Genomic DNA, 27,684 nt, shown 5'->3' on the forward strand with positions numbered 1-27,684 from the left:
ATACAGCTCGTGTCTCGAATAAAAAACCCCATTTGTCTTGATTTTCCTTCGTTGTTAAGAAAACAGACAACGTTATTCCCTGACAACGCATAGCGAGCTGTATTAACTCAGCTGCTCGACAGATTTAAGTTTCGTGTAGCTCGAAGAAGTTATGTAACAGATCGTCCAATACTTTTGTTCGGTGTATGCATTCAAAGGAAGGGAAAGGAAAGGAGCTTTATATATTTAAGTCTATTCTTCTCGCGCTGGAGAACTAATTGGGGACACTGTAAACTGAAATCAACAAATTGACGCAAATCAATCGGTTTTTGACCGAGGAGAGGGGAAAACCCGGAGAAAAACCTCTCGGACCCCAGAGCAGAGTAGAGAACCAACAAACTCAACTCACACGTGACGCCAAGTCTGCGATTGCACCTGGTGGACATTAGTGGGAAGCAAGTGCTCTCTACGCCAGCCCTGCACCCAGGAAATTCAGTCCAAACTGATAACTCCAATTATCAAACACCCAAGATCAGGTTTTCTGCGTTGAGGAATGGCAAATTCGATTTCCTAAAACACACCCATGCAACGTCTGGAATTTCTCCTAATGTAACCCTCGTTCATTTTGTGTTCGTCTAAGTTCTAACGCTGTAGAGCATCGAACTACTGTGTGGGAGGTTGTAGGATCATGATCGGCTCCGGCCGGATTAACACTCAGGGTCTTTAAATGACTGAGGAGAAAGTGCTGCCTTTGTAATGGCATCTGCAAATGGTTAGACTCTTTACTCCTCTCGGATAGGGACGATAAGCCGTAGGGCTCACCTTACGACCCTTCAATGTTCATCAGACTCTTTAAGCTGGGGATACAAAAGAACCCACACACTATTCATAAAGAGCAGGACATGGGGTTCCTGGTGTTCTGGTCTGTCTGTTGTATACTTAGCCTATTCCCTGCTACGCTCACTGACCCTCGGGGGCAGTTGCCCTGTGTAAAGTACTACGTGTCCTACTGTGGGCTTTCCCTTTTTTTGCATGAATGAAATGAAATGAAATATTTGGGAAATAAGGTACTTATATACGTGGTAAACTTGCGGACCATAATATATATTACCTGTGTAGTAAACAGGCGAAAACAGCGAGGCCATTCCTGTTCCCGCAACAAATGCACTAAAACAGAATCCTGGATAGAATGACGTGAGCGCTAGAAAAATTATTTCGGCTGCTCCAGTGGCCATGGCGTTTAAAGCGATTCCAAGTAACTTTGCTCTGATATCGTTGAACATTCCAACAAAAGCAAGCCCAAAGAACATGCTCACAGCGATGAAACAAGTCTTAAATCCATAGGAAATTCTTTGTATAAACCAAGGCGCAATTATTTTCGTGATCATCAATGGTGTTACAAAACTGACAAGAACAGTGGCCGTGGGTAGCTTTTGTCCGCTTAAAATGTCTTCCGCAGCGGACAAAAGCATTTCTTGATTAAAAAACGTCAGCGTTCCGAAAATATAAAAACACAGAACATTTAACGGCCCCCTTGAATCCGAAGCGGGTGGCGTCTGCGACTTTTTTGCAAAATAATTCTCGCAAATCTTTCTCATCATGCCCATTAGTCATAGTCCACTCACGAATCTTAAGGCCCCGAAGCATAACCAAGAATCACGGAGAAAACCACACACTGTTTACTGTTTCTTAAGCTGTGTGCCTGTGTAAAGAACTCTTTAACATCGAACCGGAACAAAGAATCCACTGTAACTTATCAGACCAATCATGTAACAAGCGAACAAACCTGTTGTAAATCCTTTTTTCTACGAGATCAGCTGGGAAAACACGTCTTAAATTCGAAATCTCCTCTTTGCCCATCGTGGCACCCTAACATGTTGAGCCATGCGTCATTTAACGCTGTATTTAGGCGGATGCCGGATCACTCAGTTGACGCTTTCTCGCGGATCGAAACGTGAAGAAAGCATAGCGTAAGTTTAACGTAACGTTCAAGTTCTTTCCTGCTTGGAATTGAGATTAGAATTAATTTAAATCCTCAAGCTTTGCTTTGCATCAAGTTCTTTTAGTCCTTGAGTCCTTCAGCAGATAATAATAAGCTGTTATTAAAGTGATTGCATAACAACTGAGCGCCAAAAGGTATGTTAGTTGTCGGTTCCGCTACGTTCCGTACTAGTTAGTTTCCTTCGATTTCGGGCCAAAACCAACGGGAAATACATAGATGAACTACGATGAACTAGGTGTTGGGGGCTAGAATTCAGATAAACGATTCTCTGAACAACTCACTCAATCAAGTGTTACCATTTTGAATGACGTTGTCGGTCGTCGAACACAAAACACAACATCCTGTTGTGGTTAATGAATTATTAAAAAGAACACTAAGTTATCTGTCAAGATGAATTTTTGGCCTTTTTCAAGCTAAAAGCTTGTGAAACTCAAGTTGATGCGCAGAACTGTGTCATACAGGAAAATCATGACCACTTTTGGCGTTTGACGACCGAAAAAGTTCTCTAAATGATCTTATTAACGAATTTTTTTCTGTCTGTATCAGGTTTTGTTTTGTAACAGATTTGAAGTGTGCAGGTACCGTGTAACAGAACCTATGATTGCCCGGCCTATTGTCTACCTTTTCCTGCTCTGAGATTGTTTACAAGAAAAAAACACTTTCGAAAATTTTATGTCCCAAACAGTTACAACCAAAGCGCGTGTTAAGGAACATTCGCACAATATCTTTCGCTGATTACGGTTCTTTATTAAATCGATAAACTGAAAGCTGAAAAGACACAGGGGTTTTCTTCTTCCCGGTAAGAGAGTCTGGTAGGTTTGGTAATGCGTCTGTGACAATCAAACACGTCAGGGAGGGGCCCCAAGTCGCACTTACCAGCTCCCCTCATAAATATTCTGTCTGTCAGGACCCATGGATTCTCTGTCTTGGAGACTTGGGACTTACAATTTCCAAAGCAAATTCAATAGTGTTCCTATCAGTGTGAATAGAATGAAAGGCCCTGGTTTAGCAAAAATTAACTCGCTTGTTTTCGTTGCTTGTGTTTTATTCTTGCTTCGTCAGTTTAAAGAAGCTCTATGTCCGCTTCCTTTGAGCCCCTCGGGAAACTTTATGAAGCTTATATAATGTAGTATCATAAATCTCGAGGTACTAAGCTCTGCATAAGAAAAATCTTTGATATCAGAAACAGAATAGAGAAGATACTGAGAACTGAGTAACAATGTAGATCTGTAGTACTGTGATTGCAAACAGTTCACATAGGTAGCCTCTAAGAATTGAGCCCAGGGCATCCATTTAATGCAACCACTGGTGTCGAAGAGATTCGCGAATGAGGAAAGGTGCTACAAAAATAACTTTGCGTGGGTCTGTTTTTGTTATTGTTTGTTTGTTTGTTTGGTTTTTTTTTTGGTAATTTCTAGCCATATAATTGAAGATAAAACCAATCTTTTTCTCAAATGATAACAGTTTTAGACTGGCTTTAGTCGCAGTATAGAAAGCCACATTCCGATCGCACTCTAGCCATTTCGCCACTTCGCTGATAAGTTTCAATGGCTAGATTTGACAATCGTGCACGTGTGGCTCATATATGGAGCTTTAGATAAAGGTTTAAAAAGAAACTACTTCTAAAATCCTTGGGTATAGAATTGAGTCTTTGAAGTCTGTTATCTTTGGTACTACTTAAATAAATAGCCGAATGTTGAGGTTGAAGTTTATTGTGATCAAGCAACCTTAAATCTCGATCTGTCCCCCTACCTCCCCCCCCACCCCCACTTCCTCCCCTCCCTCTGTGCCCCTTGTGCGACTACATCCAGCACCTTTAACAACCCATATTACGTTTCCAGCCGATTGAGTTAGGCATTCTTGTCATGCAAAATTCTTGATTGGTAGGGAAATGCCCTTTGCATCTTTTCGTAAGATATGGTTCCAAGAAAAGACCGACCAAGCCCGCCAAAAAGCTACCGACGCCATTTCCAACAGTAATTAGCGCCAGGGCAAATTCCCCTTCCTCGGATGAAACGTGCTGCTTAACAGCATGGGGCGAGAGGGCGACAATCATTCCTGCTACCAGACCAAGTGTGGAACACAGAACGATGATAATCCAGATGTAGCCGACGAAATGATACCAAGATTCAAACAGAAAGAAGGTGAGATGCGATATTCCCAACACTGCAATATTAAGTAAAAAAAAAATCTTAATTGGAAATCTGATTAACGCATGTGCTTTACATGTACAACTGACAAATGGATAAAATACATGAAAGTTGGAAATCATCCCAGTTGAACAGCAACTTAAGCGAATCAGAAGCCTGGAAAAAAATCTAGGCTTGAACTGGGCTCGGCCCAGCGATTGCGCATGCGCTGCACCGCTCTGAGCTATCAATCCGACTGAGATCGGTTTATATCTCATATATCCCGTATCAGGTGAGCCACTGAATCGTATAGAATGCATGATCATTGCATATATTCTCTTTCCTTTAAATGAATAAAACAAGAGCCCATAACTAGAAGTCTACATTCCCAATACTAGATCTATGTAATAGTATTTTCATGCATTAGCTATAGGCCATTTTAGACGAGTTCCTAAACAGAATACGGCTTGCACAAGTGACCATTCTCAATCCCATGGGAAATAATTTCTCGTGCAAGACTTGTGATTAGCTGGAAAGGTCTGGTTTTGCGGGAAAATCAACCTAATAATAACTCGGTCTGTAAAAACGCCGTTCCACAAATACAATAAAGGTATACGCTATAGCTCCTAGTCATTGGTTCCTGATAAAAGTATGATAGCTAAGGTCAATAAAAAGGCAAAAACTTCAAAATGGTGACAAACTTATAAGAATCTCCTACAGGAAATAATTTAAATGAATGAGTGTTAACTGAGGGGATCCCCTAATTCTAATTTTGAACAACTTTCTTTCGGATGAAATAATGTTTGCAATCAGGGTTGTTCGAATTTTTGAAAAGAAAGAGTTTGCACATGAAATAGGTGAAATTTAGGGAAGTATATTTTCCTTTTCAAATTTCTCGATCGCCTCCATCTCAACATGATAATTGTACGTGTCAAGGTTCCTTAACGACAAGGTCGATGAGAAGAGAGACCCTAGGAACGAGGTTGGAACTCGTCAAATCAACTTTTCAAAATGGCGGCCCCGGGAAAATAAGCAATTCTCAAATTCATTTATTTCGGATACAAGAGCTGTCTTTCAAAAATCCGTGTAAAATTTGGTTGTTTTGTGGCTTAACGCCTGTTGCTTATACTCCACTCCCTCCTAACAGTGAGGGATACACACTTATTCTGTCTAACGCGTTAAAAGATTTTACTCGTTCATGCATAGTTAATCGAGGGACTGGTTATGAAACCTCAGAACTTTAAAAAGCGAGAGCAATGTTGTTGCAATCGATGTTGAATTGACCGTAACCCTGCACAATCTTTTGTTTTCGCTTCGCACGGGTTCGCAAATTAGTTGCGCATAATTTAATCGAAGGATTTGATTGGTTATCTTCTTGAAAAAAGGTGTGTTGTGCAGGGTCAATGTCAAAAATACGGACAAAAACATGAAACAAAGGAAATTGTCCAGTTTCATAACCATCTCCATGCATTAACTATGGTTCATGGACAAGGAGGTTACAGCTTTCCTCCAACGTAATAACCGAGACTATCTAGCATCATAATAGGTGATTTGCAACCAATATTTAGAGAGCAAGGATTACAATGGTGCATGTACAAATGTTAGTGGACGAACACGGAAATTAATTAATGAGAGATTTTCTGTTTTCGGCGACAAACATGCAGGGGATGACGTAACGCGAAAACACCTATCACAATGATGACTGACTTAATGTATAATTGATTGACAGACTGATTGATTGATTGATTGATTGATTGATTGATGATTGATTGATTGATTGATTGATTTGATTGATTGATTGATTGATTAACAGACTGACAGTAGTGACAGACTGATTTGATTGATAATTCATGAATCCATTTTATAGAGCACTTTAGCCCAATTTGGCGAGAGGAACCTAATAACTCGATTTTTGTTTCCTACCTGTTAAAATCCACGTTCTGGAACACTTCAAGGATTCTATAGCATCCGACGGAAGAAATGCGAACAGTAACAGATAACTCCTGCCGAAAAACTTTCCTACTCCGTATGAGAGCGTGTAGTAAATAAAATGATCTCGCAGATGAATATTAGAGTCAGGAAATGCAATGGTTGTTACCACGGAGGACATCGACAAGTACTCGGAAAAGAAGTTCAAACAAAGCGCAACTATGAACGGCGAAATCTTTAAAGCAATGATTAACTTCTCGCTGTACATCGACTTCTTAGTTGGGTCAAGCATTTCATCCTTTTCGCCTTTCGATGTGTGATCAACTTTCGTATATTTTATTGCACCGTGAGTTTTAGGGCCAACGGAATTTTTATTGATGTATTGTTTGTCTAGCAGCGCATAAAAGAAAACAATAAGGAATGGCAATGGAATTGTAATCAATATGGCCGTCTTTGGGGCGATGCAGCTCCATGTTGTTAGGCCTAAAATTCAAAGAAAAGAAATCTCATTTAAATGTTGGTTTCATACAAGGCCATACAGATTTGCGTCCAAGGAAGGAGAACGCATTCGTATTTCTCCATTCGGCGCTTTTTACACCGTAAGAGAGATTTAAGACACATTTACAATAAACGACATACGACAAATGGCAAGTCTTCTTTTCCCTGTGACAATTAATATTCAATTATTCCAGTGTCTTTTTTCTCCTTCCTAAACTTGTTTGAATCATTTTTGTACAACATTGAGTTGTGTGTCCCATGTTGGTCAGACAAACACTGAACAACGAATTTTGGTCAAGCCTTTTTTACTCGTACTTGAACGTGTCCTTGTGAGTCTGAAGGCCTTTCTATTTCAAGGTTCGGACGCCATTTGTTAACTCAATCCCACATACTAAATAGTTGTTTGGCAACGGTCAAAGGACAACTTGAAACTGATCCAAGATCCTGGTAGGATTCAACACATAACCACATGTTATTGTTATATACCTAGACTTTCACTCAAAAAAACGAGCTCTGTGATTGGTTGATTCTTGGTCACATGCCCCTGCAGTTGTTGCCCGCGTTTGATTGAAGGGAAAGTCTAAATAGATAACAAAGCACTTAATGTATGGTCCCTCGGGAAACTAGTTAGTTTAATTTTACCTCGAGTCATGATTTTTCTCTCGACTTCATCTCGGGAAACATCAGGACTCTTGGGAAAACAAAACTTACTGTTTCACTAAGTGTACATTGTTGATTCACATTCTCGGAAGCGCATGACATTGTCGCGCCCGCGGACCAGTGAGACACTTTCTCTGAAAGGAAAATAGATGAGCGACTTAGCTCCTTTACGTCCTTTACAGTTCTTTGTAGTTCAATGGGTGAAAGTGATCCGATCTGGGGTTACAGAAGTCGTAGTTTCGAATCCTACCTGACTCTCGGCTACTCCTTTAATAGCCCATTTTCGAGTTGCTGTTTGCCTCGGTTTCAAAGCGAGTCCTAGTGCACAACCATTCAAATGGAAATGAGTGGTGTGTTATTCATGCAAATTAAAGTCGTTATCATTTGAATGGTTGTGCACCAGGACTCGTTTCGAACCAGAGGCAAACAGCAACTCGGAAATGGGCTATTTCGTCCTTTGCCAAGTAGGCTTTTGTACTGATTAAGCCAACACGATCTCTTCCTCAAATGAAGGATTTTGACCACTCTGTCCCAGGACTTGTGGTAGCAAATAAAAAGAAAAAAGTAAAAGCAGCCCCTGGACAGCATTTGAACCCGGAGCACCCACTTCGAAGGAACTGTCTTTATCCACTTAACCACTAAAGATCAACTGACTAGAAAACGTGCCGATTATTTACCAAAACTAATTAGTATATATATAAAATCATTGCTGAATAATGGTTAAGTCTAAAGCTTGATTTTAAAATGGTTAGCTTTCTCTTGAAGTTTGGTAACCGACATTTTTCACTGTGTAAGCTTGCTTCTTAGCGGGTGTTAATACACGTTTACAGCGGCACTTTTGGAAGAAAAAATTATTGACATTAATTAAAAATGACATCCTCGCAGTTAGTGATGTGGTAGTCTAGTGGTTAAGTGAAGGGGTTATAAATTACACGTTCCCAGGTTCGAGTCCTGCGAGTCCAGACATTAGGGTTGTGACAATGAAGAATAATCCTTCAATTGAGGGAGAGACTTGGTTGGATTAAGCAAGCATTGAGTCCCTCCCAGTCATGTTTGCCCAGTGAGTTGCAGAGTAGAGAAAATCCTCCACTTATACCCTTATAGCTCTTTTTAACAGCCCATCCAAGCATTGTAGTGACTTTTTTGGAGTACACCAGGCATTTTAGAGGAAAAAAATGGAGAGCTGAAATGAAACATTTTTGTGGGGAAACAAAAGCATGATGTACAAAAGCCTATTGCCAAAAAGCTGGCTTATCATACTAATAACTTATTTTTGTAAAGACCCCCGAGGGAATCGTATAGACTGTCTGAATTTTCTTCGCTAATATCACTGATTTAAGCTTCTCCATTTCTTTCAGAAATGGCACGGTAGATATCTCCAGATAACAAGCAAAAATGAGCCGAAATTAGTGAATCAACTTCCTTTGACTTTTAGAAAACGCAAATTTTGGCCTCACGTTTGACGTTCACCTCGAACGGTAAATTTCTCTAATATAATTTTTCGCAGAGGCACTGAACTATAGCCAAATTCTTTGTCGGACTTTACAGTAAGCGCCAATCACCATAAAATTTGAGTTAGATATTTGTAAAATCCTTACCTGTATAATAGTTTGGCGAAAAGAGTGAAGCCATTCCAGTTCCTGCCACAAACGCACTTATACACACTTCAGGGTAAAAAGATGTTAGAGCGAGAAAGTTCACTTCTGATGCACCCGTAGCCACCGCGTTAAGCGCTATTCCGAACAACTGCACTTTGATATCGCCAAATAGCCCAACCAAGGCCAGCCCCAACGACATGCTCAGGGCGACGAAACATGTCTTCACTGCATAGGATACACTCTGGATAAACCAAGGCACGCTCAGTTTAGTGATCATCAAAGGTGCTACATAGCACACGAGGACGGTAGACGTAGGTAACTGTTGGCCACTCAGAATATCTTCTGCTGCTGGCAATAGCATTTCTTGGTTAAAAAACGTCAGCATCCCGAAAAGGTAAAAACACAGGACATTTAACCATCTTTTTCCCTCTGTAGAAGCCGGGCCATGGGCTGTTTCAGGGCTTGGGCCGATGAAGAACTCCTTGATTCGCTCACAGATGCACATCGCGGGGGAGCAGTACTGAGCATAAAAAGTCTCTAATAGACCATCGATTTGTTCCTGATTATGTAATACTGTTTTCCTTAAGTTTTAAGGCTGCTGTGGGCAGTAGTATATCGATATATTTGAGACAAATCGTCCGTTATGACCCATTTAACAATAAATGAGCGACCTTTAAAGCCATTAAAGCAACAAGCGTAAAATCTAGTTCTTTAATGGTCCACTTAATGGTATTTACCATTAAGCTCCCACACTGAGACACAACAGCTCTGCTGGAAATCAGTATGCAAAAATATGACTTGAGGACAATGATAATTACCATAATGTTGTTCAAACCGAGCTGTAATACAAAGAGCTTAACAACTGAATAACCGAGAAAAAAAATTCCGCAAAGTGAAAGAAATTCTCTTGAACGGATTCATTTGCAGTGTTTTATCTTAGCATGCTTATCACTTTCCAGCTAAAAACGTGGGGCCATGGGGTTTGTTTTTGAGATATAATCGTTTATAGATGAAATATACGGGGTATTTTTACAAGCCTTTTTCGTTGCCGTGGTAGCCTATTACGACACATTGAAGAATGCACTTTGTTAAACAATTATTGTTTTTTACGAGGTACCAAACAAAGTGCCAAAATTGGTTTGAGCGTGCTAATATGTTGTACTACCTTGAAAAAAAATAATAATTAGCACACCCATAAGAAGAAAAGGGCTAACTCAGGGTTTCTTGTTTGTATTGATTACATAATAATAGACCAATTATTCAGTCCGAAACAAAAGTTATCCTTTCGAGGCTCTGGGGAATAAATAAAAGGATTTGTATGAGTTTATTCCCCAGAGATGATAAATATTGTGTGGTTGGTTGGTTGCATATGCCTTAAGGACGGTGCCTACTATTGTTATTGCTCATACGTGCTGCGCATCTCCAGATACTCGGATTTCCTATCGCCGATGCTTATTAATTATACAGGGATATTATTGCGCGGTTTAAAACTATCCGGAAAAAGTAGATCTTAGTAAGTACTCTTGGTATCCAAAAAGAAAATTGGGTGTAACCATGCATTTTTGAGAGATAATTAAGCTTCAATTTGAGAAAGAACGCCATAAATTGCTTTGTATTTTAAAGTTTTTTACAAATATTATTGATGAATTATCTTTGAAAAATGCGAGGTTACCCCCAATTTTCTTTTTGGGTTTCAATAACACTTGTTAAGATCTACATTTCCTGCATAATTACACAACGGGGCAAAAATATTGTTAATTAGTAGGCACCGTCCTTAATGTGACTGCGTGATGTAGTCACGTTAGTACATACCCACATTTTATCCCTGCTTACCACGGAGCCTCCAGTAGCTCAGTGGTAAGAGTATCCTTACTAAATCACGGAGGGTCGTGGGATCAAATCACATCTGGCGCAGTGGTGAGAGCACTTTCCTTCCACCAGTGCAGCAGGGGTCCGTTTCTCGAAAGTCCCGAAACTTTACGGGCTATATTCGGCTGTCACCATTCCCTTTTTATCTCAAGAACGGACAGGATTTAAGTCTTCAAACTTCACAGTCATTTTTCTTCTTGTTACCTTGAAACCATCTTAAAAGATCGGCTTTCCAAAACAAGCGGTTGGCAGTTTCACAAATGGTTTTTCGGGCCCGAAAAGTTTTCAGGACTTTCGAAAAACGGGCCCCTGCTCGGGATCGATTCCCGGATTCGACGTTACAAATTTCTGTTTCGATGCTATTTGGACGACACTTATAAACAATTTTCACTCTTAAGTCTGTCGTTTGCAGATGAGGAAAAAATAATCTAGGACTAGATCAGCAGATTCTTATTAAGACAATTAAGATCGCTCTTCTGGCAACTTCTTTTTTATAAAAAAACTTTAATTCTAAAATAACAACAATAGCTGGCTACCCGTATGTCACTTCGGATTTACAAAAAAAAAAATTGAAAAAGTTGGGTGAATGATATCGAACTCAGTTCAATGGCTGAAGAGTAAACCGAGATAGCCACAGAAAAAAACCCTCACTCGATTTAATCTAACGAATCTCTTTATTTTCCATGTTTGATACTTATATAATGGCGACCAGTTAAACAAACTTAACAAAGTACAACAGTACTAGTTTTCACGTTTCGTGTCCTCTTATAATCTTCGTACCCAACTGTATTTAATGTTCCGGTTAAAAAAATAAAATAAAGCGAAAACAAATAATACATTGTGTTTTTTTTCGATGGCGTATTGCAGATTAGCATTAACTATTCGCTCGTTTCAGGACAATTAATCGTGAAAATAGAAAACTGACCTTCAGCTCAGCAGACTCTCAGCAGAGACTCTCTGAAGGGGCATTTACTGCTCTTATTGTTTAAAAGAGGAAATAAATAGTTCAATAATGGGTTCTAATTAATGTTTAAGGTCACGCTCCGCAGTGAAGAGATGCTTACTAAAAATAATATAGGTTATATAAATGGAATCACTGCAATAAGTTAAAAATGTACTTTTTATTTAACAAATAGCTAGGCAGCAAGACAGTTTACACGAATCTTTTCCATTTGCAAAACAGTATATTTAATTCTAATAATAAATAAAATATAATAAGCTGTAGCGAATAGCGATGGTTAAAATAATTTGACAAATTTATAATTGTAAAATAATTTTGGTTATTATTGATTCAAAATGATTTATTTTTTTATTGGCTTATGTTCCTTGCATATTTCTAGCTAACACAAAAAGGAACGTCATTTGTCCAACAATAATAATGATGTCCATTGTCCAATAACAAATTTTAAAGAAGCTTTATCAGGAGACGAGAGGAGCCGACGATGTAGGCGAAAACAGAAACGCCATGAGACAATGGCTCTGCGAGCCCCAAACTAGCGTTTTACACTTTGGTCCATTTCTCTGACGTTTAAGAAATGACTAACTGAGAAGTTATGAGATTTATCTAATTATTAGACGATAAAATTTGGAACCCCATCGCGATCGATCAATCCAACTTTTTTTCTTCGGAAGTTGGTTATCACTGCCGTCGTTCTCGCTTAAGCAACTTCACGCCACGTTTCTGTGGTTGTTACAGGGAGTTCAACCACGCAACGTCTTTTAGCAAAGGACGGAAACCGGAAGTGAACATTTTGCATGCCACGGGAGATGACTCTATCAGATTTTCAAACTAATCATCTCTAATAGTGAAGCGAAACTTAACAAAAGGAAAACAACTATGCTCACTTCCGTTTGCCATCCTAATAGGGAGCTTAAGCATTTTTGAGACGCGGACGGCAACCGGAAGTGAGCTGTTTTCCTTTCTAACTTGTCTTTACACACCCACATTTATATTGCTAAGTATCTTTTCCCCATTAGAGATGATAAGTATAAAAATCTGGGAGACACCACTGTCCTGGCACGCGAAATGTTCTCTTCCGGTTGCCGCCCGCGTCTCAAAAACGCGCGTGCTTCCAACTTAAGGTCCCTTTCAAGTCGCTCGGCCGGGAAAGTATGAGTCCAGATTCCAAGGATAAAATTGGCAAGAACGGTGTGGATATTTAAGCAGAAAATTGAAAATTCGTCGTCAGGTGCTCCCGTCCACCATATGACCAACAAATTTGATCATTTCACGCCGTTAGGGAGCTTAAGCACGCGCGTTTTTGAGACGCGGACGGCAACCGGAAGAGAGCATTCCGCGTGCCAGGACAGCGTTGTCTCCCATATTTTTATACTAATCATCTCTAATGGAGTAAAGATACTTGATAATGTAAATGTAGCTGTGTGAAGAGAACTTAAAAGAGAAAACAGGTCTCTTCTCCGTGTTGTCAAGACGAGAACGGCACAGAAATGTATCAAAATGTAAAACGCACGTGCAGGGCGTGCAGAGCTATTGTTTTTTCTAATTAAACCAAATTCGTAGCCGCCGTCGTTAAGCTCCCCTACAACGGGTGAGACCACAGCAATATACACCCATTTAGAGCTCTGAAAATATTTAATTTGGGACAAAGAATTAAAATAATTATTGAAACCGGCTTACTTGTTTTCGAACAATAATGTACATCATAGAAGGTGATACCAGCCTTGGGAAGTTGGCCTCGTTTGATAACACCTTCTTTGATGACGAGCTTGTTGCTTGGCAACGGGCGTAATTAAAATTCAGGGTCCTGGGTAGGAGTCCAAACTACGACTCCCGTAACAAAGATCCAACATGATCTCTTCTCTAAATTAACGATTATCGTTAATTCGTAATTGCTTTGAATTTACTATTATCGTTAATTTAGGACACTGTGTCCCACTGGACTTGTGCTAGCAGAGAGAATAAGGCCGAATAAAAAAATCATTTCCGTGGATTGGATTTGAACACGTAAATTGTAAATTTCGACTTCTTAAAATTCTCTATTTTCGAATTCCCCATACTACACTTTGTTTGCCCCCCAAATTTTGCATAAACCATAGTTTTCAAATGCTCTTGGGAATATGCAGTGTCCCCAAGAGCATTTGAAAACAATAGTTTATGCAAAATTTGGGGGGCAAACAAAGTGTATTATGGGGAATTCGAAAATAGAGAATGGCTGTATCTCGCTTAATATCTTAACACCAAACTTGGGGATTTTGTAATGCTTGGTGTGCACTTTCTGAGTTTGTGGATCAATAGTTGCTTATCCCATAATTTGCAGACTCGTACCTTGCCTCCCTCGGCTTAAAAATTAGGGAAATTGTGGAGAGCTAGGCCCTTTATCTAGGTTATTCATGGACAGTGTGTCCTTCTGGTCTGTGGGCTCGACAATGTCACGTGACTTAATTGTCTAAATGAAAAACAATTGTGATGGTAAATGGTGCGGTAGCCTTGCAGCTCCTACAAGGTCTCACCTGATTGGAGACAACCCTTGAGGTTTAACAAAAGAACAAATAACAGAAACAATGGCCCTTTTGTTTTAGGCCTAGGGTAACAGAAACAATGGCCCTTTTGTTTCAGGCCTAGGGTCCATTGTTTCTGTTATTTGTTCTTTTGTTAAACCTCAAGGGTGGTCTCACATTAGGTGAGACCTTGTAAGAGCTGCGAGGTGACCCAAATGGTGTCATGTTATTCCCAGGAGCTTTGCACCGTTTATCATCTTTATTCTTATATACTTGCAATTTTCTCGACTTCTCATATTACTGCTTGGTCCAAAAACTGTCAATGAAATGATCTTTACCAGGAGTTCATTAAGAGGAGCCTCTATCTCCCATACTTGGCCTCGGAGTCAACCCTTTCCCGAGTAGATTTATTTATAGAACACCTCCCTTGGGAGATTCAGCACGCTCACTGTTGTAAAGCCAATCTCCCTTGGGACATTCAGCACGCCCACTGTTGTAAAAGCCAATCAAAACAGAGCTATCTCAGCGTCAAGGGAATTATGATACTTTTCGCGGGAAAAACCTGTTCCTAAAAATAAATTTACTCGGGAAAGGGTTGACTCAAGGAATTAGAGGAGATAGAGGCTCCTCTTGATGAGCTCCTGTCTTTACCAACCTTGAGCACAGGCCACAAGATCCTCAGCAAGAGCCTGGGTGTGAGGTTCAGTCGACTAATATATTAAAATGCAATCCTAAACAAAATGCATCATCTCGAGGCTCTGGGACATAAACTCATACAAATCATTATATTCATTTCTCAGAGCCTCGAGATGATGCCTTTTTTGAAACTGAATTTTAATATATCAAAATTGGTCTATTAACAACTATTCACCGAAGTCAGAACCACGAGCGCAATCTCGCGCAAGTTGCGCTGAGATTGAATGGCAAGGGATATTCGAAGTTTGAGTAGCCAATCACAGCGCGCCTTCAACGGAATCCCCTTTTTTTGGTATATACTGTACAGTCTAACAATGAATATTATATTCCCACCCAGTCATGTTTTTATGTCTTGTAAAACAGAATTCTTGTGCGGCTGAAAAATGTTGCACGCATTTATCCGTGAGGAATGGCTCCACAGAAAGACCAACAAAACCAGCCACCAGGCCACCCAAAGAGTTTCCGACTGTCAGCAGTCCCAGGGCAAATTCTTTCTCCTCGGGTGAAACAAAACGTGAGACGGCGAAAGGCGAGTGCAAGACAATCATTCCAGCCACGAGTCCAAGCGTGGAACACAGAGCAATAACGATCCAGATGTAGCCGACAAAGTGATACCAAGACTCGAACAGAAAGAAGATTAAATGAGATATTTCCAGTGCTGCGGGGAAAAAAAAACGCATGAAGGTAAGAGTTTTTTCTCTTTTTAAATCCAAATAAGGCTCGATGCCATCTTTGGTACGATTCCGTTTCTTTGAACCTGTTTATTTGGTTTATATTCTTGCACGCTTAGCTATCTAAGGTACGCGAGTAGTGACACTAGCATTTTCGTCTTCATACAAGGGCCGCGATTTTTGCAACAGAGACATCGACGAAAGCAAGAACACTATGAAACACCAACTTAAATAAGCCAAAAAAAAAGCTCTGAGTGTCCTGGTTGTGCGTTTGAAAACGACGCAACCAATGGCAAAGACCGTTGTTGCGTTGGACGCAACACGCGACAAAACATTACAACTGTAATATTATTGGTCAAAAAGAGAAGAAAACTAATCCTGGCATGTGCGGCACGTATTCTATCTCTGATTTTTTCTCATATTTTGTCGGTACCCTGCATAATTAAATAAAAGACTTCGAGATCTTGACAACAACATGAGCTTACAAATGTGAACCTTTCATTCCGTATTTTTGCTCTGAACTGACCACTCATCCCGGTTTACAAATAAAGAAGCCTCGCCTGTGATCTATTCCATTGTAAAGCACGCAGGAAGCGGAAGAAGTGTACCGAGGGAAAACAAGAGACGAAGACTCGAGTGTTTTCCCTCATCATATCATATCATATATCTTTATTTACCCTCGGATTTTTAGAGTAGCTTGGTGTAGCTAATTTCTCCGAGCATTTACCCTCCCAACCATGATATACCACAGAAGACAGACCACAACACCGGGAACTACATGCCTATCTTCTTGTTAGTTCTATCCGCTTCCAAAGTGCTTTACAACGAATTTATGACTGCCAAATTCTCGAGCACTCATTGGCTAATTTTTATTGTCAATAAGCGGACAGACACATAATTTTATAATTTGTGATATTGACGCGATATTCCTCGCGTCCGATTGAATGAAATTGAAGTTTCTCGCACTTTTGTCTCCCGTTCTTCTCGTGTTTTGACTTAATTTTGACCCCTCTTCCGTTTGTCAAAAACAAATTGATGCCAGTTTTTCATGCGTCTGTCCTGTTATTGACAATGAATTTCGTCATAATATTGTGGGTCCACAGCTACTTTGACAATGTTATAACGAAATTCATGATCAATAACAGGACAGACACATAAAAAACTGACATCAATTTGTTTAAACAGATCATAGGCGAGGCTTCTTTATTTGTTTGATAATAAAGAATTTCTTAAGTTCGTCGCGCATTTGGCTAATTTTTGCAAAACTTTATTTTTTAAATGCTTCGAGTGGTGTCAGCCGTGCATTGGCACGCTGTTTTAACCAATCAGAGCGCGCGTTATATCGAAACTTTATCATAATTTAGTTTTAGGATAATTCGTCCACATTGTAAGACGTGAACCCGATGGAATAATCGCGAAAGACGTCGCCTTTGTAGATCTTTAAGTCCGTATTCTCGTTTTAACAACGACGTGAAATCACCTTGAGGCTCTGTCCGGACGTCAGCAACCCACCATATCTATATTTTTTAATTTTTGCCACAAAAATTCCACGAGGCTCATAGCAGACTAGTTCTTGGACAGTTTCCATGCAATGTGTATGCTAAACAACCTTACTGCGCACCTGTGGCTCAGTTGGTTGAACACCGGGCTGCCATGCGGGAGTTCGTGAGTTCGACTACAGCCAGATTAACACTCAAGGTCTTTAAATAACTGAGGAGAAAGTGCTGCCTTTGTAATGACATCTGCAAATGGTTAGATTCTCTAATCTTCTCGGATATAAAGGGCAATAAACCGTAAGCCGCGTCTCACAACCCTTCAATGTTCATAACTCTGTGAGACGTGAAAGGACCAGCACACCATTCGTAAAGAGAGGGCACTCGGAGTTTCCGGTGTTGCGGTCTGTCCCGGAAGTGAAGTGAAGTGAAGCTATTAGTTTCTCCCCTCGGGGCTTTTCAGGACTAATTTACAATTATTTAGAGCGGTTTTCAATTGAGTGTCGAAAGTAACTAGCGAATTGCTTTGGTTTTGCATTACTTCGCTCAGTGATTGGTTCAAAGTTTTCGCGCTACTTTTTCAACCATGCAATCTGAAGTGAAACCAAAACCAATCGTGGTCCGCGCGTGCACATTTTCCCGCGCTTTGTGTCAGCTACGTGTAATTACTTCGAGTTTTGATTGGTTTACCGGATTGTCTCCGTCCTTTTTGAGTGGCCAAAGTAATTACTCTTGTTTTGGCTTTACGACACTCGATTGAAACTTGCCCTATGGGAAACTTTAGCCAGACTGCTTATTACGCAGTTTTCGATTTTATTTTAGGAAGTGAAAGATGCCCCGAAGCTGTAGTGTTTCATGGTTGGGAGGGTGAACATGCTCGGAGATACTAGCTACATCAATCTACTCTAAAATCCGAGGGTAAATAGAGAGCAGAGTAGAGAACCAACAAACTCAACACACACGTGACGCCAAGTCTGCGATTGAACCTGGCCGACATTAGCGGGAAGCAGGTGCTCTCTACGCCAGCCCTGCACCCAGGAAATTCAGTCCAAACTGCCAAACTCCAATTATCAAACAACCAAGATCAGGTTTTCTGCGTTGAGGAATGACAAATTCGATTTCCTAAAACACACCCATGCAACGTCTGGAATTTCTCCTAATGTAACCCTCGTTCATTTTGTGTTCGTCTTAGTTCTAACGCTGTAGAGCATCGAACTACTGTGTGGGAGGTTGTAGGATCATGATCGGCTCCGGCCGGATTAACACTCAGGGTCTTTAAATGACTGAGGAGAAAGTGCTGCCTTTGGCATCTGCAAATGGTTAGACTCTTTACTCCTCTCGGATAGGGACGATAAGCCGTAGGGCTCACCTTACGACCCTTCAATGTTCATCAGACTCTTTAAGCTGGGGACACAAAAGAACCCACACACTATTCATAAAGAGCAGGACATGGGGTTCCTGGTGTTCTGGTCTGTCTGTTGTATACTTAGCCTATTCCCTGCTACGCTCACTGACCCTCGGGGGCAGTTGCCCTGTGTAAAGTACTACGTGTCCTACTGTGGGCTTTCCCTTTTTTTGCATGAATGAAATGAAATGAAATATTTGGGAAATAAGGTACTTATATACGTGGTAAACTTGCGGACCATAATATATATTACCTGTGTAGTAAACAGGCGAAAACAGCGAAGCCATTCCTGTTCCCGCAACAAATGCACTAATACATAATCCTGGATAGAATGACGTGAGCGCTAGAAAAATTATTTCGGCTGCTCCAGTGGCCATGGCGTTTAAAGCGATTCCAAGTAACTTTGCTCTGATATCGTTGAACATTCCAACCAAAGCAAGCCCAAAGAACATGCTCACAGCGATGAAACAAGTCTTCAATCCATAGGAAATTCTTTGTATAAACCAAGGCGCAATTATTTTGGTGATCATCAATGGTGTCACAAAACTGACAAGAACAGTGGCCGTGGGTAGCTTTTGTCCGCTTAAAATGTCTTCCGCAGCGGACAAAAGCATTTCTTGATTAAAAAACGTCAGCGTTCCGAAAATATAAAAACACAGAACATTTAACGGCCCCCTTGAATCCGAAGCGGGTGGCGTCTGCGACTTTTTTGCAAAATAATTCTCGCAAATCTTTCTCATCATGCCCATTAGTTATAGACCACTCACGAATCTTAAGGCCCCGAAGCATAACCAAGAATCACGAAGAAAACAACACAATGTTTACTGTTTCTTAAGCTGTGTGCCTGTGTAAAGAACTCTTTAACATCGAACCGGAACAAAGAATCCAATGTAACTTATCAGACCAATCATGTAACAAGCGAACAAACCTGTTGTAAATCCTTTTTTCTACGAGATCAGCTGGGAAAACACGTCTTAAAATTCGAAATCTCCTCTTTGCCCATCCTAACACCCTATCATGTTGAGCCATGCGTCATTTAACGCTGTATTTAGCCGGATGCCGGATCACTCAGTGGACGCTTTCTCGCGGATCGAAACGTGAATAAAGCATAACGTAAGTGTAACGTAACGTTCAAGTTCTTTCCTGCTTGGAATTGAGACTAGAATTAATTTAAATCCTCAAGCTTTGCTTGGCATCAAATTCTTTTAGTCCTTGAGTCCTTCAGCAGATAATACTAAGCTGTTATTAAAGTGATTGCATAACACCTGAGCGCCAAAAGGTATGTTAGTTGTCGGTTCCGCTACGTTCCGTACTAGTTAGTTTCCTTCGATTTCGGGCCAAAACCTGGAACCTTTAACCATTCAAAATGGAACCTTTTCCGGTTCCATTTTGAATGACGTTGTCGGTCGTCGAACTCAAATCACAACATCCTGTTGTGGTTAATGAATTATTAAAAAGAACACTAAGTTATCTGTCAAGATGAATTTTTGGCCTTTTTCAAGCTAAAAGCTTGTGAAACTCAAGTTGATGCGCAGAACTGTGTCATACAGGAAAATCATGACCAGTTTTGGCGTTTGACGACCGAAAAAGTTCTCTAAATGATATTATTAACGATTTTTTTTCTGTCTGTATCAGGTTTTGTTTTGTAACAGATTTGAAGTGTGCAGGTACCGTGTAACAGAACCTATGATTGCCCGGCCTATTGTCTACCTTTTCCTGCTCTGAGATTGTTTACAAGAACAAAACACTTTCGAAAATTTTATGTCCCAAACAGTTACAACCAAAGCCGCGTGTTAAGGAACATTCGCACAATATCTTTCGCTGATTACGGTTCTTTATTAAATCGATAAACTGAAAGCTGAAAAGACACAGGGGTTTTCTTCTTCCCGGTAAGAGAGTCTGGTAGGTTTGGTAATGCGTCTGTGACAATCAAACACGTCAGGGAGGGGCCCCAAGTCGCACTTACCAGCTCCCCTCATAAATATTCTGTCTGTCAGGACCCATGGATTCTCTGTCTTGGAGACTTGGGACTTACAATTTCCAAAGCAAATTCAGTAGTGTTCCTATCAGTGTGAATAGAATGAAAGGCCCTGGTTTAGCAAAAATTAACTCGCTTGTTTTCGTTGCTTGTGTTTTATTCTTGCTTCGTCAGTTTAAAGAAGCTCTATGTCCGCTTCCTTTGAGCCCCTCGGGAAACTTTATGAAGCTTATATAATGTAGTATCATAAATCTCGAGGTACTAAGCTCTGCATAAGAAAAATCTTTGATATCAGAAACAGAATAGAGAAGATACTGAGAACTGAGTAACAGTGTAGATCTGTAGTACTATGATTGCAAACAGTTCACATAGGTAGCCTCTAAGAATTGAGCCCAGGGCATCCATTTAATGCAACCACTGGTGTCGAAGAGATTCGCGAATGAGGAAAGGCGCTACAAAAATAACTTTGCGTGGGTCTACTTTTGTTATTGTTTGTTTTTTTTGTTGTTTTTTTTTGTAATTTCTAGCCATATAATTGAAGATAAAACCAATCTTTTTCTCAAATGATAACAGTTTTAGACTGGCTTTAGTCGCAGTATAGAAAGCCACATTCCGATCGCGCTCTAGCCATTTTGCCACTTAGCTGTTAAGTTTCAATGGCTAGATTTGACAATCGCGCACGTGTGGCTCATATACGGAGCTTTAGATAAAGGTTTAAAAGAAACTACTTCTAAAATCCTTGGGTGGAGAATTGAGTCTTTGAAGTCTGTTATCTTTGGTACTACTCAATAAAAGGTTGAGGTTGAAGTTTATTGTGATCAAGCAACCTTAAATCTCGATCTGTCCCCCTACCTCCCCCCCCCCAACCCCCACTTCCTCCCCTCCCTCTGTACCCCTTGTGCGACTACATCCAGCATCTTTAACAACCCATATTACGTTTCCAGCCGATTGAGTTAGGCATTCTTGTCATGCAAAATTCTTGATTGGTAGGGAAATGCCCTTTGCATCTTTTCGTAAGATATGGTTCCAAGAAAAGACCGACCAAGCCCGCCAAAAAGCTACCGACGCCATTTCCAACAGTAATTAGCGCCAGGGCAAATTCCCCTTCCTCGGGCGAAACGTGCTGCTTAACAGCATGGGGCGAGAGGGCGACAATCATTCCTGCTACCAGACCAAGTGTGGAACACAGAACGATGATAATCCAGATGTAGCCGACGAAATGATACCAAGATTCAAACAGAAAGAAGGTGAGATGCGATATTCCCAACACTGCAATATTAAGCAAAAAAAAAATCTTAATTGGAAATCTGATTAACGCATGTGCTTTACATGTACAACTGACAAATGGATAAAATACATGAAAGTTGGAAATCATCGCAGTTGAACAGCAACTTAAGCGAATCAGAAGCCTGGGAAAAAATCTAGGCTTGAACTGGGCTCGGCCCAGCGATTGCGCATGCGCTGCACCGCTCTGAGCTATCAATCCGACTGGGAGCTGGTCACTTATGAGATCGGTTTATATCTCATATATCCCGTATCAGGTGAGCCATTGAATCGTATAGAATGCATGATCATTGCATATATTCTCTTTCCTTTAAATGAATAAAACAAGAGCCCATAAGTAGAAGTCTACATTCCCAATACTAGATCTATGTAATAGTATTTTCATGCATTAGCTATAGGCCATTTTAGACGAGTTCCTAAACAGAATACGGCTTGCACAAGTGACCATTCTCAATCCCATGGGAAATAATTTCTCGTGCAAGACTTGTGATTAGCTGGAAAGGTCTGGTTTTGCGGGAAAATCAATCTAAAAATAACTGGGTCTGTAAAAACGCCGTTCCACAAATACAATAAAGGTGTACGCTATAGCTCCTAGTCATTGGTTCCTGATAAAAGTATTATAGCTAAGGTCACTAAAAAGGCAAAAACTTCAAAATGGTGACAAACTTATAAGAATCTCCTACAGGAAATAATTTAAAATGAATGAGTGTTAACTGAGGGGATCCCCTAATTCTAAATTTGAACAACTTTCTTTCGGATGAAATAATGTTTGCAATCAGGGTTGTTTGAATTTTTGAAAAGAAAGAGTTTTCACATGAAATAAGTGAAATTTAGGGAGTATATTTTCCTTTTCAAATTTCTCGATCGCCTCCATCTCAACATGATAATTGTACGTGTCAAGGTTCCTTAACGACAAGGTCGATGAGAAGAGAGACCCTGGGAACGAGGTTGGAACTCGTCAAATCAACTTTTCAAAATGGCGGCCCCAGGGGAAAATAAGCAATTCTCAAATTCATTTATTTCGGATACAAGAGCTGTCTTTCGAAAATCCGTGTAAAATTTGATTGTTTTGTGGCTTAACTCCTGTTGCTTATACTCCACTCCCTCCTAACAGTGAGGGATACACACTTATTCTGTCTAACTCGTTAAAAGATTTTACTCGTTCATGCATAGTTAATCGAGGGACTGGTTATGAAACCTTAGAACTTTTAAAAGCGAGAACAATGTTGTTGCAATCGATGTTGAATTGACCGTGACACCGTGACCCTGCACAATCTTTTGTTTTCGCTTCGCACGGGTTCGCAAATTAGTTGCGCATAATTTAATCGAAGGATTTGATTGGTTATCTTCTTGAATAAAGGTGTGTTTTGTGCCCGGTCAAGGCCAAAAATACGGACAAAAATATGAAACAAAGGAAATTGTCTAGTTTCATAACCATCTCCATGCATTAACTATGGTTCATGGACAAGGAGGTTACAGCTTTCCTCCAACGTAATAACCGAGACTATCTAGCATCATAATAGGTGATTTGCAACCAATATTTAGAGGGCAAGGATTACAATGGTGCATGTACAAATGTTAGTGGACGAACACGGAAATTAATTAATGAGAGATTTTCTGTTTTCGGCGACAAACATGCAGGGGATGACGTAACGCGAAAACACCTATCACAATGATGACTGACTTAATGTATAATTGATTGACAGACTGATTGATTGATTGATTGATTGATTGATTGATTGATTGATTGATTGATTGATTGATTGATTAACAGACTGACAGTAGTGACAGACTGATTTGATTGATAATTCATGAATCCATTTTATAGAGCACTTTAGCCCAATTTGTCGAGAGGAACCTAATAACTCGATTTTTGTTTCCTACCTGTTAAAATCCACGTTCTGGAACACTTCAAGGATTCTATAGCATCCGACGGAAGAAATGCGAACAGTAACAGATAACTCCTGCCGAAAAACTTTCCTACTCCGTATGAGAGCGTGTAGTAAATAAAATGATCTCGCAGATGAATATTAGAGTCAGGAAATGCAATGGTTGTTACCACTGAGGACATCGACAAGTACTCGGAGAAGAAGTTCAAACAAAGCGCAACTATGAACGGCGAAATCTTTAAAGCAATGATTAACTTCTCGCTGTACATCGACTTCTTAGTTGGGTCAAGCATTTCATCCTTTTCGCCTTTCGATGTGTGATCAACTTTCGTATATTTTATTGCACCGTGAGTTTTAGGGCCAACGGAATTTTTATTGATGTATTGTTTGTCTAGCAGCGCATAAAAGAAAACAATAAGGAATGGTAATGGAATTGTAATCAATATGGCCGTCTTTGGGGCGATGCAGCTCCATGTTGTTAGGCCTAAAATTCAAAGAAAAGAAATCTCATTTAAATGTTGGTTTCATAAAAAGCCATACAGATTTGCGTCCAAGGAAGGAGAACGCATTCGTATTTCTCCATTCGGCGCTTTTTACACCGTAAGAGAGATTTAAGACACATTTACAATAAACGACATACGACAAATGGCAAGTCTTCTTTTCCCTGTGACAATTAATATTCAATTATTCCAGTGTCTTTTTTCTCCTTCCTAAACTTGTTTGAATCATTTTTGTACAACATTGAGTTGTGTGTCCCATGTTGGTCAGACAAACACTGAACAACGAATTTTGGTCAAGCCTTTTTTACTCGTACTTGAACGTGTCCTTGTGAGTCTGAAGGCCTTTCTATTTCAAGGTTCGGACGCCATTTGTTAACTCAATCCCACATACTAAATAGTTGTTTGGCAACGGTCAAAGGACAACTTGAAACTGATCCAAGATCCTGGTAGGACTCAACACATAACCACATGTTATTGTTATATACCTAGACTTTCACTCAAAAAAACGAGCTCTGTGATTGGTTGATTCTTGGTCACATGCCCCTGCAGTTGTTGCCCGCGTTTGATTGAAGGGAAAGTCTAAATAGATAACAAAGCACTTAATGTATGGTCCCTCGGGAAACTAGTTAGTTTAGTTTTCCCTCGAGTCATGATTTTTCTCTCGACTTCATCTCGGGAAACATCAGGACTCTTGGGAAAACAAAACTTACTGTTTCACTAAGTGTACATTGTTGATTCACATTCTCGGAAGCGCATGACATTGTCGCGCCCGCGGACCAGTGAGACACTTTCTCTGAAAGGAAAATAGATGAGCGACTTAGCTCCTTTACGTCCTTTACAGTTCTTTGTAGTTCAATGGGTGAAAGTGATCCGATCTGGGGTTACAGAAGTCGTAGTTTCGAATCCTGCCTGACTCTCAGCTACTCCTTTAATAGCCCATTTTCGAGTTGCTGTTTGCCTCGGTTTCAAAGCGAGTCCTAGTGCACAACCATTCAAATGGAAATGAGTGGTGTGTTATTCATGCAAATTAAAGTCGTTATCATTTGAATGGTTGTGCACCAGGACTCGTTTCGAACCAGAGGCAAACAGCAACTAGGAAATGGGCTATTTCGTCCTTTGCCAAGTAGGCTTTTGTACTGATTAAGCCAACACGATCTCTTCCTCAAATGAAGGATTTTGACCACTCTGTCCCAGGACTTGTGGTAGCAAATAAAAAGAAAAAAGTAAAAGCAGCCCCTGGACAGGATTTGAACCCGGAGCACCCACTTCGAAGGAACTGTCTTTATCCACTTAACCACTAAAGATCAACTGACTAGAAAACGTGCCGATTATTTACCAAAACTAATTAGTATATATATAAAATCATTGCTGAATAATGGTTAAGTCTAAAGCTTGATTTTAAAATGGTTAGCTTTCTCTTGAAGTTTGGTAACCGACATTTTTCACTGTGTAAGCTTGCTTCTTAGCGGGTGTTAATACACGTTTACAGCGGCACTTTTGGAAGAAAAAATTATGGACATTAATTAAAAATGACATCCTCGCAGTTAGTGATGTGGTAGTCTAGTGGTTAAGTGAAGGGGTTATAAATTACACGTTCCCAGGTTCGAGTCCTGCGAGTCCAGACATTAGGGTTGTGACAATGAAGAATAATCCTTCAATTGAGGGAGAGACTTGGTTGGGTTAAGCAAGCATTGAGTCCCTCCCAGTCATGTTTGCCCAGTGAGTTGCAGAGTAGAGAAAATCCTCCACTTATACCCTTATAGCTCTTTTTAACAGCCCATCCAAGCATTGTAGTGACTTTTTTGGAGTACACCAGGCATTTTAGAGGAAAAAAATGGAGAGCTGAAATGAAACATTTTTGTGGGGAAACAAAAGCATGATGTACAAAAGCCTATTGCCAAAAAGCTGGCTTATCATACTAATAACTTATTTTTGTAAAGACCCCCGAGGGAATCGTATAGACTGTCTGAATTTTCTTTGCTAATATCACTGATTTAAGCTTCTCCATTTCTTTCAGAAATGGCACGGTAGATATCTCCAGATAACAAGCAAAAATGAGCCGAAATTAATGAATCAACTTCCTTTGACTTTTAGAAAACGCAAATTTTGGCCTCACGTTTGACGTTCACCTCGAACGGTAAATTTCTCTAATATAATTTTTCGCAGAGGCACTGAACTATAGCCAAATTCTTTGTCGGACTTTACAGTAAGCGCCAATCACCATAAAATTTGAGTTAGATATTTGTAAAATCCTTACCTGTATAATAGTTTGGCGAAAAGAGTGAAGCCATTCCAGTTCCTGCCACAAACGCACTTATACACACTTCAGGGTAAAAAGATGTTAGAGCGAGAAAGTTCACTTCTGATGCACCCGTAGCCACCGCGTTAAGCGCTATTCCGAACAACTGCACCTTGATATCGCCAAATAGCCCAACCAAGGCCAGCCCCAACGACATGCTCAGGGCGACGAAACATGTCTTCACTGCATAGGATACACTCTGGATAAACCAAGGCACGCTCAGTTTGGTGATCATCAAAGGTGCTACAAAGCACACGAGGACGGTAGACGTAGGTAACTGTTGGCCACTCAGAATATCTTCTGCTGCTGGCAATAGCATTTCTTGGTTAAAAAACGTCAGCATCCCGAAAAGGTAAAAACACAGGACATTTAACCATCTTTTTCCCTCTGTAGAAGCCGGGCCATGGGCTGTTTCAGGGCTTGGGCCGATGAAGAACTCCTTGATTCGCTCACAGATGCACATCGCGGGGGAGCAGTACTGAGCATAAAAAGTCTCTAATGGACCATCGATTTGTTCCTGATTATGTAATACTGTTTTCCTTAAGTTTTAAGGCTGCTGTGGGCAGTAGTATATCGATATATTTGAGACAAATCGTCCGTTATGACCCATTTAACAATAAATGAGCGACCTTTAAAGCCATTAAAGCAACAAGCGTAAAATCTAGTTCTTTAATGGTCCACTTAATGGTATTTACCATTAAGCTCCCACACTGAGACACAACAGCTCTGCTGGAAATCAGTATGCAAAAATATGACTTGAGGACAATGATAATTACCATAATGTTGTTCAAACCGAGCTGTAATACAAAGAGCTTAACAATTGAATAACCGAGAAAAAAAATTCCGCAAAGTGAAAGAAATTCTCTTGAACGGATTCATTTGCAGTGTTTTATCTTAGCATGCTTATCACTTTCCAGCTAAAAACGTGGGGCCATGGGGTTTGTTTTTGAGATATAATCGTTTATAGATGAAATATACGGGGTATTTTTACAAGCCTTTTTCGTTGCCGTGGTAGCCTATTACGACACATTGAAGAATGCACTTTGTTAAACAATTATTGTTTTTTACGAGGTACCAAACAAAGTGCCAAAATTGGTTTGAGCGTGCTAATATGTTGTACTACCTTGAAAAAAAATAATAATTAGCACACCCATAAGAAGAAAAGGGCTAACTCAGGGTTTCTTGTTTGTATTGATTACATAATAATAGACCAATTATTCAGTCCGAAACAAAAGTTATCCTTTCGAGGCTCTGGGGAATAAATAAAAGGATTTGTATGAGTTTATTCCCCAGAGATGATAAATATTGTGTGGTTGGTTGGTTGCATATGCCTTAAGGACGGTGCC

The 27,684-nt window shown here is 40.2% G+C and overlaps 4 protein-coding genes across 4 annotated transcripts in view; all 4 read right to left on the reverse strand.

Moving 5' to 3' along the window:
* The window catches only part of LOC138056476 (uncharacterized), an 8,205-nt gene extending 5,917 nt beyond the window's left edge, over window positions 1-2,288 (reverse strand). Inside the window, exon 1 of the mRNA XM_068902277.1 lies at window positions 1,091-2,288. Within this exon, the coding sequence (XP_068758378.1) occupies window positions 1,091-1,586 (496 nt within the window). The 5' untranslated portion in view covers window positions 1,587-2,288. The remainder of the gene's footprint in view (window positions 1-1,090) is intronic.
* Window positions 2,289-3,775: 1,487 nt separating this feature from the next.
* LOC138056475 (uncharacterized) lies at window positions 3,776-9,371 on the reverse strand. Its single transcript, XM_068902276.1, has 3 exons — window positions 8,796-9,371; window positions 6,034-6,522; window positions 3,776-4,147 (listed from the first exon to the last, which is right to left on the reverse strand). Exons 1-3 carry the CDS (start codon window positions 9,298-9,300, stop codon window positions 3,798-3,800), a joined length of 1,344 nt encoding a protein of 447 aa, XP_068758377.1. The 5' UTR covers window positions 9,301-9,371; the 3' UTR covers window positions 3,776-3,797.
* Window positions 9,372-14,969: 5,598 nt separating this feature from the next.
* LOC138056477 (uncharacterized) lies at window positions 14,970-19,718 on the reverse strand. Its single transcript, XM_068902278.1, has 2 exons — window positions 18,642-19,718; window positions 14,970-15,477 (listed from the first exon to the last, which is right to left on the reverse strand). Exons 1-2 carry the CDS (start codon window positions 19,135-19,137, stop codon window positions 15,128-15,130), a joined length of 846 nt encoding a protein of 281 aa, XP_068758379.1. The 5' UTR covers window positions 19,138-19,718; the 3' UTR covers window positions 14,970-15,127.
* Window positions 19,719-21,270: 1,552 nt separating this feature from the next.
* Window positions 21,271-26,969, reverse strand: LOC138057743 (uncharacterized). The gene is made up of 3 exons (XM_068903664.1): window positions 26,297-26,969; window positions 23,535-24,023; window positions 21,271-21,635 (listed from the first exon to the last, which is right to left on the reverse strand). Exons 1-3 carry the CDS (start codon window positions 26,799-26,801, stop codon window positions 21,286-21,288), a joined length of 1,344 nt encoding a protein of 447 aa, XP_068759765.1. The 5' UTR covers window positions 26,802-26,969; the 3' UTR covers window positions 21,271-21,285.
* Between the last annotated feature and the right edge of the window lie 715 nt (window positions 26,970-27,684).

Source organism: Montipora capricornis, chromosome 7 (assembly GCF_036669925.1).
Source record: "Montipora capricornis isolate CH-2021 chromosome 7, ASM3666992v2, whole genome shotgun sequence".
Lineage (NCBI taxonomy): Eukaryota > Metazoa > Cnidaria > Anthozoa > Scleractinia > Acroporidae > Montipora > Montipora capricornis.

Coding starts and splice junctions, on each gene's coding strand:
- LOC138056475 (XM_068902276.1), bottom strand. CDS start 9,300: ATGTGCATCTGTGAGCGAATCAAGGAGTTCTTCATCGGCCCAAGCCCT. Junction 6,523..8,795: donor TTCGCCAAACTATTATACAG/GTAAGGATTTTA, acceptor TTTGAATTTTAG/GCCTAACAACATGGAGCTGC. Junction 4,148..6,033: donor CAGAACGTGGATTTTAACAG/GTAGGAAACAAA, acceptor TTAATATTGCAG/TGTTGGGAATATCGCATCTC.
- LOC138056477 (XM_068902278.1), bottom strand. CDS start 19,137: ATGGGCATGATGAGAAAGATTTGCGAGAATTATTTTGCAAAAAAGTCG. Junction 15,478..18,641: donor TTCGCCTGTTTACTACACAG/GTAATATATATT, acceptor TTTTCCCCGCAG/CACTGGAAATATCTCATTTA.
- LOC138057743 (XM_068903664.1), bottom strand. CDS start 26,801: ATGTGCATCTGTGAGCGAATCAAGGAGTTCTTCATCGGCCCAAGCCCT. Junction 24,024..26,296: donor TTCGCCAAACTATTATACAG/GTAAGGATTTTA, acceptor TTTGAATTTTAG/GCCTAACAACATGGAGCTGC. Junction 21,636..23,534: donor CAGAACGTGGATTTTAACAG/GTAGGAAACAAA, acceptor TTAATATTGCAG/TGTTGGGAATATCGCATCTC.